The 12,191-nt window shown below is 41.2% G+C and overlaps 3 protein-coding genes and 2 long non-coding RNA genes across 11 annotated transcripts; 3 read left to right on the forward strand and 2 right to left on the reverse strand.

Moving 5' to 3' along the window:
* On the forward strand, nucleotides 1–3,211 carry LOC112187616 (glycerol-3-phosphate dehydrogenase [NAD(+)] 2, chloroplastic). 3 transcript variants are annotated; one of them, XM_040511203.1, is made up of 9 exons: nucleotides 1–394; nucleotides 504–639; nucleotides 831–841; nucleotides 984–1,185; nucleotides 1,294–1,381; nucleotides 1,560–1,707; nucleotides 2,036–2,185; nucleotides 2,272–2,421; nucleotides 2,990–3,211. In XM_040511203.1, exons 1-9 carry the CDS (start codon nucleotides 101–103, stop codon nucleotides 3,074–3,076), a joined length of 1,266 nt encoding a protein of 421 aa, XP_040367137.1. In that variant the 5' UTR covers nucleotides 1–100; the 3' UTR covers nucleotides 3,077–3,211. The 3 variants fall into 3 exon arrangements, with proteins under 3 accessions (XP_040367137.1, XP_040367135.1, XP_024182287.1); XM_040511201.1 differs by having other exon boundaries at nucleotides 6–394; nucleotides 504–640; nucleotides 736–841; XM_024326519.2 differs by lacking the exon at nucleotides 2,990–3,211 and adding an exon at nucleotides 2,515–2,807 and having other exon boundaries at nucleotides 9–394; nucleotides 504–640; nucleotides 736–841.
* LOC112187536 (putative F-box protein At3g16210) lies at nucleotides 3,102–5,096 on the reverse strand. The gene has a single exon (XM_024326411.2). The coding sequence runs from the start codon at nucleotides 4,861–4,863 to the stop codon at nucleotides 3,316–3,318; it is 1,548 nt and encodes a 515-aa protein (XP_024182179.1). The 5' UTR covers nucleotides 4,864–5,096; the 3' UTR covers nucleotides 3,102–3,315.
* A 292-nt stretch (nucleotides 5,097–5,388) lies between these two features.
* Nucleotides 5,389–9,490, reverse strand: LOC112187413 (transmembrane protein 87A). 2 transcript variants are annotated; one of them, XR_005803540.1, is made up of 6 exons: nucleotides 9,157–9,490; nucleotides 7,794–8,727; nucleotides 7,097–7,192; nucleotides 6,648–6,784; nucleotides 5,735–6,290; nucleotides 5,389–5,652 (listed from the first exon to the last, which is right to left on the reverse strand). XR_005803540.1 is itself a non-coding variant. In XM_024326222.2 (5 exons), exons 1-5 carry the CDS (start codon nucleotides 9,402–9,404, stop codon nucleotides 6,104–6,106), a joined length of 1,602 nt encoding a protein of 533 aa, XP_024181990.1. In that variant the 5' UTR covers nucleotides 9,405–9,490; the 3' UTR covers nucleotides 5,389–6,103. The 2 variants fall into 2 exon arrangements, 1 of the variants encoding a protein (XP_024181990.1); XM_024326222.2 differs by having other exon boundaries at nucleotides 5,389–6,290.
* On the forward strand, nucleotides 6,009–7,460 carry LOC121050579. Of its 4 annotated transcripts, none has more exons than XR_005803545.1 (2): nucleotides 6,009–6,145; nucleotides 6,562–7,460. It is a non-coding gene; the product is annotated as an uncharacterized LOC121050579 (long non-coding RNA). The 4 variants fall into 4 exon arrangements; XR_005803546.1 differs by having other exon boundaries at nucleotides 6,018–6,145; nucleotides 6,554–7,460; XR_005803543.1 differs by having other exon boundaries at nucleotides 6,021–6,280; nucleotides 6,554–7,460.
* A 1,593-nt stretch (nucleotides 9,491–11,083) lies between the features above and the next one.
* On the forward strand, nucleotides 11,084–12,191 carry LOC112188145. Its single transcript, XR_005805322.1, has 3 exons — nucleotides 11,084–11,165; nucleotides 11,817–11,906; nucleotides 12,051–12,191. It is a non-coding gene; the product is annotated as an uncharacterized LOC112188145 (long non-coding RNA).

A 12,191-nucleotide genomic window follows, 5' to 3' on the forward strand; every position in this document is an offset into this window, starting at 1 on the left:
TCTGCCACAGCGGATAGAACAGTTCCAAAGCTGGGAGGGAGGGACCAACCATAAAAACAGAGATAAACCATATTCTCTCACTCTCTCCCTCTCCGTAACAATGGCGGCGCTGCTAGAGCCACCGCCACCATTTCTAAACCCACTCTTTCCTCCGAGCTCAAACCCCACCCGCCCCCTTCCCCACAATCTCAAATTCAAAAGATTCAACCTTTATACCAACCCCACCCTCCATTCCCAACCCACCACTTGCTGCGCCGCCGCTCCCCAACCCGAATTCCCCGACCCGACCCGCGACCGCCGCCGAGCCGTCCGGCTGGCCTGGGAGAAGCTTGTCCGGTGGTCCCGGTCGTTGCGCTCCAAGAACAAGACAGATGTTCTTGAACGCACTAACAAGGTCAATCCTTGTTTGTACTTCGTTGTCAAAAGATGTTGGCTTTATATAAAACCAAGTATTTTACTATTTTTAGTATTTGGGTTTCGTTTTTTTTTTTGTTTTGTTTCAGGTGGTGGTGCTCGGAGGTGGGTCTTTTGCGACGGCGATGGCGGCCCACGTTGCAGATAGAAAGGATCAGATGGAAGTTAACATGCTGGTGCGTGATGCTCAAGTTTGTCAGTCTATTAATGAGAACCATTATAATGGGTAAGAGTTGTATGCAGGGCCAAGGATAAGTTTTTTTAAACGTGGAAGCATTCATTTCTTTTTGAAATGTAATTCGGGTTTTGTTTTGATGACAGTAAGTACTTCCCAGAACATAAGCTACCGGAGAATGTGATTGCAACCACTGATGCCAAAGCTGCTTTGCTTAATGCTGACTATTGCCTCCATGCAGTCCCTGTGCAGGTGATCAGTCCCATTCCTTTATTTTAGTACTGTGTTTTTTCCATTGTGATCTGTTTTTGTATAAATCTTGTGATGTTTTCAATGACTGGTTGGTAAACTCTTGAAAAATCGCACCTTCAGAAGTTTGTCTGTGATGTTGCAGTTCAGCGCATCGTTTCTTGAGGGAATTGCGGAATATGTATATCCAGAGTTGCCGTTCATATCTGTTAGCAAGGGTTTGGAGCTCAATACATTGAGGACAATGTCTCAGATCATCCCCCAAGCATTGAAGAATCCTCGCCAGCCTTTCATTGCGCTATCAGGGCCTTCTTTTGCTCTGGAGCTGATGAACAAATTACCAACAGGTGAGTTAAATAAGCAATAACTGTATCAAATCAATAACTTTGAGTTCAGCTTTTACATGCTATAGAGGTACTAATCATGCTTTGCCTTTACCTCTTTCTTTTTTTTAGCGATGGTGGTAGCGTCAAAAGACAAAAAATTGGCTAATGCAGTTCAGCAGTTACTAGCTTCTAGCTATCTAAGAATCAGCACTTCAAGGTTGTGGAACTTCATCAACTCACTACATTAACTACAATTCCTATGCATACAATTTGATGCTGTCAGTTTGTATATAACTGTATTCAAATCTCACATAACCAGGGTCCTATGTGCAATGTGAGAAACAATATAATCATTCAAGTAACAGACCCAGCTCATAACCTCTGATAAATTCCAGTGATGTCACAGGGGTAGAAGTTACAGGTGCTCTCAAGAATGTGCTTGCAATAGCCGCAGGTATTGTGGATGGGATGAATCTTGGTAATAATTCTAAGGCCGCTCTTGTTTCACAGGGATGCTCAGAGATAAGATGGCTGGCAACTAAGGTACCTTACCCTATCAAACACACCATAAGATAGATAGTGATAACAAAGAAAAACAATGTTTTCTCTATGTTGGATATTGGATGTGGTATTATGTATAGTTGTTATTGATATATACATGTGTGTGTGTGTGTGTGTGTGTAAAATTTGGTGACTATATTTCCTACTGGTTTGAGTTGGAGTTTATGCACCTGGATCTTGTCTTGGTTCCTATATTTTCCAGTTACCTTTCTGTCATGTTTGATTCACGCTGCTCGTTGAAATCAATTGTTTGATTGGGCTTAGCTGCTGTTGTCTCATTATTTTTTCTTTTCCAATTTATCTCCTGAAGATGGGTGCGAAGCCGACAACAATCACTGGTCTATCTGGAATTGGAGATATTATGCTTACATGTTTTGTAAACCTTTCTAGAAACAGAACAGTTGGGGTTCGTCTTGGATCAGGGGAGAAACTTGATGACATACTTGGTTCCATGAATCAGGTGCCTAAGAATATTATGATGTACCTGTGAAGAAGTTGAAATTGTGCTTAGATGGTTGTGGTAACTGAATGTTTTGTATTCACTAGGTGGCAGAAGGTGTATCGACAGCAGGAGCAGTGATTGCGCTAGCGCAGAAATATAACGTCAAGATGCCAGTTTTGACTGCAGTAGCTCGGATTATTGACAATGAACTGACCCCCAAGAAAGCTGTTTTCGAGCTGATGAGCCTCCCTCAGGTCTTTTTATCTCCTGTCAGACTAAACATCATATCATTGAAAAAGTTGACTGTTGGTTTTGTTATTCATTAGGGTTTTACATTTCTATCGTAGGTTGAAGAAGTCTGAACCTGAGGCTACTTGAATTAGTGATAGCTCCGGCACAAACAAAACAGTTCAGCATACAGTGACATTCATTCTTTTTCTGATCATATACCCTCCTAAAAATTGGGTCAGGAGAACAATTTTGTGAATCATTGATTATATACTTTTCCAGAACTTGTCAGAAAGAGGAAATCTAAAAGTAGGGTTTGAATCTTCTCAAGTCCTGAATTTACAGGAATTCTTTGATGAATGAGCAAATAGAATCTTTGACCCTATATTTTCTTCAAGTTATCATTTTCTTCTCCAAGTGGATAGTGTACATTTTCTTTAATCTGGAATAGTACTTGTTGCATCTACATCACTATTATCATATTATTTGCTTTCATGACTCAGATCTAGAAGTTGGTCTCTGAATTTAACAATTCCCGTCGCGATCTAGTTGACATGATTCTTCCCAAAGTTGATGATGTTTTGTGTTGTTTAGATAGGAGGCATGGAAGTAAAAATCTACCAATTTAACCACACGAAGATGCAAGCAACAAAACATCTTATTGCATATATGAAAAGTTGACTTGACAATTCAACCCAGATGAAGATGAATGAAGTAAACCGTCCATAGCTAGTGTGAAAGATGACTTGACCATTACATCGTTGACTCAATTATTGAGCCGGTAGGTGTCTGTGTTTCTTTACTTTCTTATATAAGCAAAAGCCTTAAAGATTGACAACCACAAAACAAACAACAGGCAGAGGCAAATAAAAACAGAGCTGGCCTTACTGATATAAAAGTAAGGACAAGAACAAGTCTTCTCATCCTTGTGCATTCCTGAGGCCAACGGTACAAGCCAACAAGTTGGCGAGCTCCCTCTTCAAACTAGCCATCATCCGCAGAACGCTGCTGCTACTTTCGGCCTCCCCATCATCCTCTTCCTCTGCTTGGTCATCACGTGGAAGAAGATTGACACCGGAGCCAGAACCCCTAGCCGCCTCAGTCTGGTGGACACCAACACCCGGCGAAACAAGGCTCTCGCAATACAGAGTCTCCTGCAGCCAATGCTTGGCGCCACGGATGTCCACACGTTCAAACACATTGTTCCTGTGATCAAAGGTAAGAAAATTCTCCCCCCTAACACTCATCAGCACAGCTCCTTTCTCAGTATAACACAATGGCATATACCGAAACGAATCCATAAACGGATCTCTCCCTGGAATCTTCGGAAACTTGGAAGTAGTTATGATCCTTGTCCAAGTCATGTCATCTTTTGTAGCCCAAACATGCACATCACTCAACCTTCTAGTGTGCACCACGCACAGCCAATCCTTCAAAGGTCCAATCCAGGCTATGCTCCTGGAACACTCATCAGGAGGCGGCGCAATCACCCTGAACTTCTCCTCAGCCAAATCGAACCTCAAAATCACACAGCTAGCGGTATGATGGTCCTCAACCAACCAATACAGCCCACCATTCACCTCAGTAGCCTGAAAAATATGCTCGACGAAATAAGGAGGTGTGTCCTCCTCTGGGATTTGCCTCCAAGTATTGGACTTGAGTTCCAAGACCTCAACTTTAGGCTTGTAACCAGGGACCTTCATCCTGCAATAGTTTGATGGCACTCTGACAACCTTGTAATCTTGTTTAGTCTTATCATAACCAATCCCAATCGCCTCCCTAGTGCTTCGAAACCCCGCAGGGCTGGGTAGCTTCCTGTACTGTTGAATCGAAGGGTTGTAAATTACAAGCATACCCTCTTCGCCGTCGTTGATAACCAGACATAGCAACCCATCACAGTGACCCTTAACGTAATAGGGCAGATTCTTAACCAGAGGAAAGTCGAGCTCCTCTGCTTGCATAACGTTCTTGGTTTCCGAGTCGGTGGTAGACAAAAGGGTGTCGCAATACCTGGCCAGAATGAGCCGAGTGTTGGTTTTGAGATTGGATTGGAATAAGCATCGGTTTCGCTCCAGATGAGATTTGATGAAGGTGGGATCTGTGAGCAGAGAGTCCCATGGCTTGCACACGCATCTGAACCGAACCAGAGACTTGGCCGGCAGCCGTTTCAGGATGTCGGTGATGATATCCTCCGGAATCTCCAGATTCGGATTCTGGGGTGTTATTGTTTCATCTTCTTCTTCCCTTCCATCAAACACGTTTTGCTTTTGGTTTATCACTCGATTCGGGTTCTGGGTCGATACATCTCTATCTTCTTCTTCTTCTTGCGGAGGCATCGGCTTCTGGGTTGTTCTTGTTTCATCTTCTTCTGCTGTAACGTTAGACATGTTTTGGGTTATCACTAGATTCGGCTTCTGGGTTTGGTTCAGGGTTGATACATCCCTATCTGCTTCTGGTTGGATAGGCATTTTTTCGGTGGTTTCGATCAGTTTCTGGATATCTATGGGGGCCTCTAAACACTATCTATTTCTTGCACTCACTTTCGGTGCTAGGTAGTTGTTGCGGCTCTGTGGAGGGCAGTGGTCACTACACCTGTCGTTAAGCTCACACCGACACCATGTGATCGATGAGACATCTGGTGAGGCAGGTTAATGCGCCGTTTCAGATTTTTATGTGCGTTGCGTTTTTTTAGTAGGAAACGTTGCCCTCTTTATGGTGCCAAATTACCAAAGGCTCGTGTCATCCATGCTGCTTTCGAAGAGCCAAGTGCCCTAGGAGAGATTAGGGAGGGCTTTGGGGGGGGGGGGTTTCAACGTGATAGTTAGATACGTAATTTGGTGGAGCGGTATTAGTGGTACATCTTTGTACTCTGAAACTGAAATACTGCTGAATTAGTACACTTATACACGGCTTTTCAAGCTTTTGATGTGGAATAGGCAGAGGTATAACTTTTGATGTGGAAAATTCATCTCCAAGTGATCAAAAACCGCGTAGAGCATCTCTTAAATAAGAGAAATTCGTACAAAGATTAGAAGATTAATGTGATATCGTTAGAAACTTTTGGTACTGTGTAGAGGAAAAAAAGAGTACCGTTCCGCTATGTATATTCCAACTTCACTTTTGATAACAACAGTTCAGCTTTTGTTTTAGTAGTGGAATCTTGTTTTAGGCCATCTTTCTCTTGCTTTGGTTGCACTCTCTTTCTTGGTTATGTAACTTTTGTTTTAGTGATCCACACTCTTCATTTTACTTTTTACCTGCAAACAAGGAAAGCAACTGAGCTTGACTATCTGCCAAGCAAACAACAAACCCACCAACAAAGGGGGAAAAAGTAGGTACCTGATTATTGCCACCAACTAAGCCAATTAGATCTGGCATCATGATCAGGTCATTTCTATCCCAATTTATAAGGCTAACACATCATTAAGACTTGTGCTTAACCTTAGCTATATGCAAGAACACAGATGAAGTGCTTCATGTGAGGATCTGAACTCTTTGCTACTTTGAAAAGAACCCTTACAATCCTAGGTTTAATTCATTAAGCTTTCTCTATTGCAGAGACATAAGCTCTCTCTTTTTTTCATCCGTTTTGTTTCTCTAGACCTTTCTACAAGAGGTGTGACAAAATAGTGAGGCCAAATTCCTAAGATGATCGTTGATATATCCAGGGAGACTCGAATGGTATGAAGTTAGAAAAGAAGAGGGTGACTACTCTCTCTTGTCCTCCTCACCTTCCCCAAGAAACACATGGTGATCTGCTGAACTTGATAGCTTCCTTTCCTTTCTTTCTAGCTTGCTGGCCAAGTCAATGCCGGCCACCTTAACTCCGCTTCCACTAGTGAGCGAGATACCCTCCTCATCAAAGTCATCCACAGTCTCCTCGGAGTATGCATATCTGCAAAACCTCATATTAATCAAAACTTAAATCCTCTTCATCAGGTCTTGAAAAAATTCCTGAAGAAAACTGAAACTGGCACATTCTGTATGAGGAAACAATTGCTACTTACTCTTTTCTGATATGTTTTCGTGTAGATATGAGCATCAATTACAAGCATATAAAATTCATTTCCTTCAACAACTCTCTCCGAGGGAAAGCATTTTAATACATCAAGTACTACTAGCGTCTCAGAATAAATATAATGTGCTTAATGTTAACAGTTCTACAGGTTGCCATACAAGCGAAAGGCCAACTGAAGCAAATTCAGAAACTTGGTGCATGCAATAAAAGGTGGCAGGGATTTAGAGTACATACCCGGTTGGGTTGTGAGATGGAGCCCAGAGAACACATATAACTACCAACAGAAAGTATGCAAGCAAAACCCAGAAAGCTGGGATGATCCAGGCTCTTCGCCACAATTCACTCAACGGGTCACTCGCATTAAAATACAACTGAACAGAGAAAAATCAGAAGCTTAGTATCTCAGACATCCATAAGTTGTACAACTCTGAGTCTCAGTAACAGGAACATACAGAACGTTTGTGATCTAATGATTTAAAAGGTACTATGCGGACAGCAATATCCCAAGGGTAAAGTGCTTATAGACTTTGCTTAACAAAAAGATAATGAAGAGATTTGGGCATCCTTGCTGAACAGGAACTACTTGAGGATTGCTGAACAGGAACTACTTGAGGATTAATGATCACTGTTAAAAAGCCAGTTGGGTGGAAGAAGAAAGGAACAATAAATCAAAGAAAGCGAACCTCATAACCAATCCAAGCGACAGACAGCAATACTGATACTGCAAGGGAATTGGTAAACTTCCGGTAGAGCTCAAGTTTGGCCATGCTTCTTCGAATCTGTGAATACAGTGGACAAAGGGACATATTCACTTGGTTCATCAAACTAAACACAAAACGTCGCATTCAATAAATGAAGCTAATGTATCATTCCATCCATGATATAGGCAAAACAGACATCTACCATCCACAGTTAACATTTAACATTCTCAAGTTGTCATAGAAGTAGATCTTATTCTATTCCTAACCACTAACATACCTTCTAACCATCACAGTTTTTTTAAGGCGTTCAGGCAGTAAAATACAGAATGGATGCAAATTTATTGTACTGAATAATTGTGGCTAAGTTTCTGTGATGCAGACATGAAAGATGGAAATCTCAATGCCTATTATTCATTATATATGTGAATGTAGGTCGAGCCAAACAGTAAGTGTAAGGTCATGTAGCTGGTAAGGTTTTCTCAAGTTTAATTCTGGCATATGCACTGGCCACAAGAGTCACACATACGGTGTTTGATATGCACCTGCATAACTCTTCCTTTTAATGAGCACTACAAATTCTTTCCTTCCTTGAACAACTGTTAAATTACTAAAGAAACAGTCTTTGCCAATGTTTGCTGTCATAGCAAGGAAAGATGTAACAAGAAAAAAGTGCGGTTACCTGAAGCTTCTCCAAAGTTTTAGATAGTGATGAAAAGATCCAAAGAATAAAACAGGCATCCAATAGAGCAACCGGTAGCACCAGAAAGAGCCTTGTTTTTCCAGAAAAGTCATTGATATTTCCCAAATGTTCAACAAGCTCAAGTGCTTCTGATGCTACAAAGTATATCACACCAAGGAGTACTACTTTCGTGGTAATGCCACCAAGGGTTGGCCGCACAACACCATACCCCATTGAAACCACCAGAAGAAGAAGCCGGGAAACAGTTTTTTTGACTGCACTGAAGGTTACTGCCCACATGGTAATTCCCATTGGTCTGGTTCCGGTTGAATTGAAATTTGCATATTCAAAATACCATAGAGCCATCTCACACATTCCAAGACCAATAACAGCACTGATGTGGTAGTGCAACTGTATTATATCTTTCCAATACTGCACAAAGCGGAGAAACCAGAAAAGACCAAGGACAAGGTAAGCTAAAGACATGAGGCCGAAAAATGTCATCAGCGGCGACATCTTTCCAGGTAAATAACCATCCGGGTTCCTCCAAACAGTTCTTCCACTAATTGATGTGCCAACAAGTTCTGGATCACAAAACATGAAATAAAGATAGTACATTCCAGTTCTGTTGATCTGAATAGTCTGAAGTTCCATGTTGGTCTCTTCATTTTTCCCCTCAAAGAAGGTCTGCATCCTTTTTGGCCCATCAGGGTTGTCGGGTTTTTGCTGGATGATAACCTCTCCCACCTTGCACGAACCATCCTTGGAGAGCTCCGGGGTACAGCATATTGCCTCAGAGTTCAAATAAGAACCCCCAATCTTCTCCCTGTCTCTAACCTCAAGTACTATAGCCTCAACCAAGCCAGTTCTCTGCTGCATCTCATTCTTCTTTTCAGCAGACTCCTTGGTCCTTCGAAAGGTGATAGATTCAAACCTGAATTTACATATGACAAAGAAGGATCAACCCTTCTGAACTGTTTAGTTTATACACACAAATCTATACAGACCTCATTTTGATCAAACATCGTTACACTAATGCAACTCCAATAGAATAGCCATAAGTAACATACATTATGTTCTTGTAAAATCCATAGAGAACAACTTAATACACCATCAAAATTCATTCTTTTTACCCTACATTGCATACCATCATATGTGAAACCAATCACTGAATGTGGTATTGCACATTTGATCTCTAGATATACAAACACAACCATATTCTCTGGAGCTTAAAAGTACAATTCTTCACAATCTAAATTATTATCAAGAAAAAGAACCCAACTTTCTTTTTCCCTAAACAAACATATCATATCAATTATGAATTTGGCTCATGAAAAAATAAAAATGGGCAGCTTTGATCTACCTGATAAAGGACTTGCCATCAATGGTCTTGTCTTCAGAAGCGAGTTTGTCATTACCAGAGTGAATTTTGGAAGCATAGAGACCCTCACTTCCGCCATGGAAGAAGAATGAATTGGAACGACGTATAAAGGTGTCATCTTGGTATTCATGGATCGAAGCATCCACCAAGGTGTTTAAGTACACTAGCATCAAAATGATTATAAACCCATTTGAATGAAGATCATACTTGGTGCTCTCTCTGTGACCCATGTTTTTGTCTTTGTGTCTCTGTCACTTTCTCTGACAAAGTCTAAGCAAAAGGAATGATGAGGGAATAATATGATTGAGGATTTGGCAAATTTCTCACGGTGAAACAGAGACAGTGTTTCCAAACTAGCTAATATTATAAAAGGAATTTTCATAATATCACACACTAACTCTTAATCTTTATACAAAAATGGACCAAATGTAGATTCTCTGATCTTTTCTTATTCCCTAATTTACCTAATTTATCCTAGTTTTTTACATCAGTATCTCTTTCGGCCTTTTACCTATATTGTAACACTATGAAAACTCCATCGTTAGTATTAATTGAATCAACTTTATGTCATTCTTGGAAAAAAAAAATTAATTATCAATCTTATCTTTCTTTTCGCTTTTAAAAATAAATGAATTTAAATGAAATGTGACATTGCATGAAATAAACTCTCTATTGAAAGTATAATGATGAAGCTACTAAAGCAACACCAATTGTAAGAGACGAAGAGTCATAGTGCTATGACTAGGAATATCACGTAAACATGAAATTAGAGCTAGCTAGTAAAGAAATGTCTTTAAAAGACAAAAAATCGATCATCGAAGCATGAAAAAATCTATAAAAAAATCTAATATATCCGGCCGCTTGCTTGAAGAAATCAAAATTTCTTGGCAAGTAAAGGTTCACATACTCTACATTATAGTGGTTTGATAGTAGTCATTTGCCACTGGTGTTCACGTTCCCCCATGGTTATTTGATCAATACTTATAATCCAGAAAAAACATATTACAAGGCTTTCACTTGCGGCTAATAATATGGCTAATGTTTTTCTAAAGCCGGAGAAGACCCTCCGTACGTAGGATGGGAGGAGAGTAGTCTCCTTTGTATAGGACTATATAGGACACGAAACCAATTGATGTGAAATCACAAGAGTCGTCTGAATGTCATACTAATTAGGGGTGGGTTCGCGAAACCGAAAACCGAAAAAAACCGCACCGAAACCCGAACCGCAGCCGAAAAAAACCGCACCGAAAAAAACCGCACCGAACTGGAAAAAACCGCACCGCACCGAATCTGTTCGGTGCGGTTTTCGGTTTTGCCACTGATGAAACCGAACCGAACCGAAAAACCGCACCGCAAACCGCACCGCAAACCGCACCGCAAAACCGCACCGCAACCTCCAAAACGTCGTCGTTTTTTAATAGGGTTTAACTTACCCTAATGAGTAATGAGAAATGACCTAATCCTATCCACTCGGACACTCGGTCAGACCGCCAGCCTAATCCTCTCGGTCTCCCACCCCTATCGCCTATTCCGCCTAACCCTCGGTCCCTCGCACTCTCGCTCTCGCACTCTCGCCTTACCCACCCTCTCGCTCCGTCGCTCCGTCGCTCCTCAGGCTCGCACTCTCAGAGTCTCAGTCTCCTTAGCGATCTCTGTCTCCGGCTCGCACTCTCAGTCTCCTCAGGCTCGCACTCTAACCCAGTCAACCCATCCTCTAACTCTCTCAGATCGGCGACCTCTCCTTAGCGATCTCTGTCTCCGGCTCGCACTCTCAGTCTCCTCAGGCTCGCACTCTAACCCAGTCAACCCACCCTCTAACTCTCTCAGATCGGCGACCTCTCTCTCTCAGACCGACTCGGCGACTAACGACCTGTCTCTCAGAGACTCAGACCGACAAACACCCATCGTTGATCGTTCTCCTCCACAGCAGCAAGCGAGCAAGCCACCTCCGGTCCTCCACCTCCGGTCCCCTCATCCGATTCTTTACGCCGGTAAGGTGACTGGGACACTCGGTAACTCGTAAAGATGATTTTTGTTGGCAATCTGTTATCTGTGTATAGAATCGAAGATTTGGAGTATAGAATCGATGATTTGGAGTAAGACTGTGAAGAGGCAATCTCTTATCTGTGTATGGAATCGATGATTTGTGTATAGAATGATTAGAATCGATGATTTGTGTATAGAATGATTAGAATCGATGATTTGGAGTACTTATAAGAAGAGGCAATCTGTGTATAGAATCGATGATTTGTGTATAGAATCGATTTGGACACTAGTGATTTGTGTATAGAATCGATGACTCGTAAAGATGATTTTTGTTGGCAATCTGTTATCTGTGTATAGAATCGAAGATTTGGAGTATAGAATCGATGATTTGGAGTAAGACTGTGAAGAGGCAATCTCTTATCTGTGTATGGAATCGATTTGGAGTTATTACTTTTATTACGATCTGTTTGCTTGTAGAGGTTGGGAATTGGGATATAGGTTTGGTATTCAATGTTCATATTTCATAGTTTCATACTCTTATTCATGTTCTATAGTGATGTTCTGATGTGATTTTGCAATTTTTATAGTAGACTATATATTACTGTTTTTATATGCAGTAAGCTAATTGCAGTTTGCAACTCCTTGAATTTGAATAGGAGTGATCAGTAGCAAACATTATGAAGAGGCAATCAAAATCTGCTGCTACTAGTTCCGGTGCTAATCCGAAATCAACTTCTTCATCTCAGGTACCAATCTAAATCTCTGCAGTTTGTATTTCTGTTTTGAAGGTGGCATTATTGCAGTTTGTTTTTCTGTTACAGTTTATCTGTTGCAGTTTGTTTTTTTTTTTAAATATGAACATTATTGCAGTTTGTTTTTCTGTTTTGCAGATCAACACTAGTGTTGGTGAATCTACAACACCAATAACTCCCCATGAAGGAACTTCTACTGCAACTCCGGAAGTTCAAGGAACTGAAGCAACCCAGCTTGAAGATGATGGAAGTGTGGAAAGCATCCTTGAGGCGTTGAAA

Source organism: Rosa chinensis, chromosome 1, assembly GCF_002994745.2.
Source record: "Rosa chinensis cultivar Old Blush chromosome 1, RchiOBHm-V2, whole genome shotgun sequence".
NCBI classification, from domain to species: Eukaryota; Viridiplantae; Streptophyta; class Magnoliopsida; order Rosales; family Rosaceae; genus Rosa; species Rosa chinensis.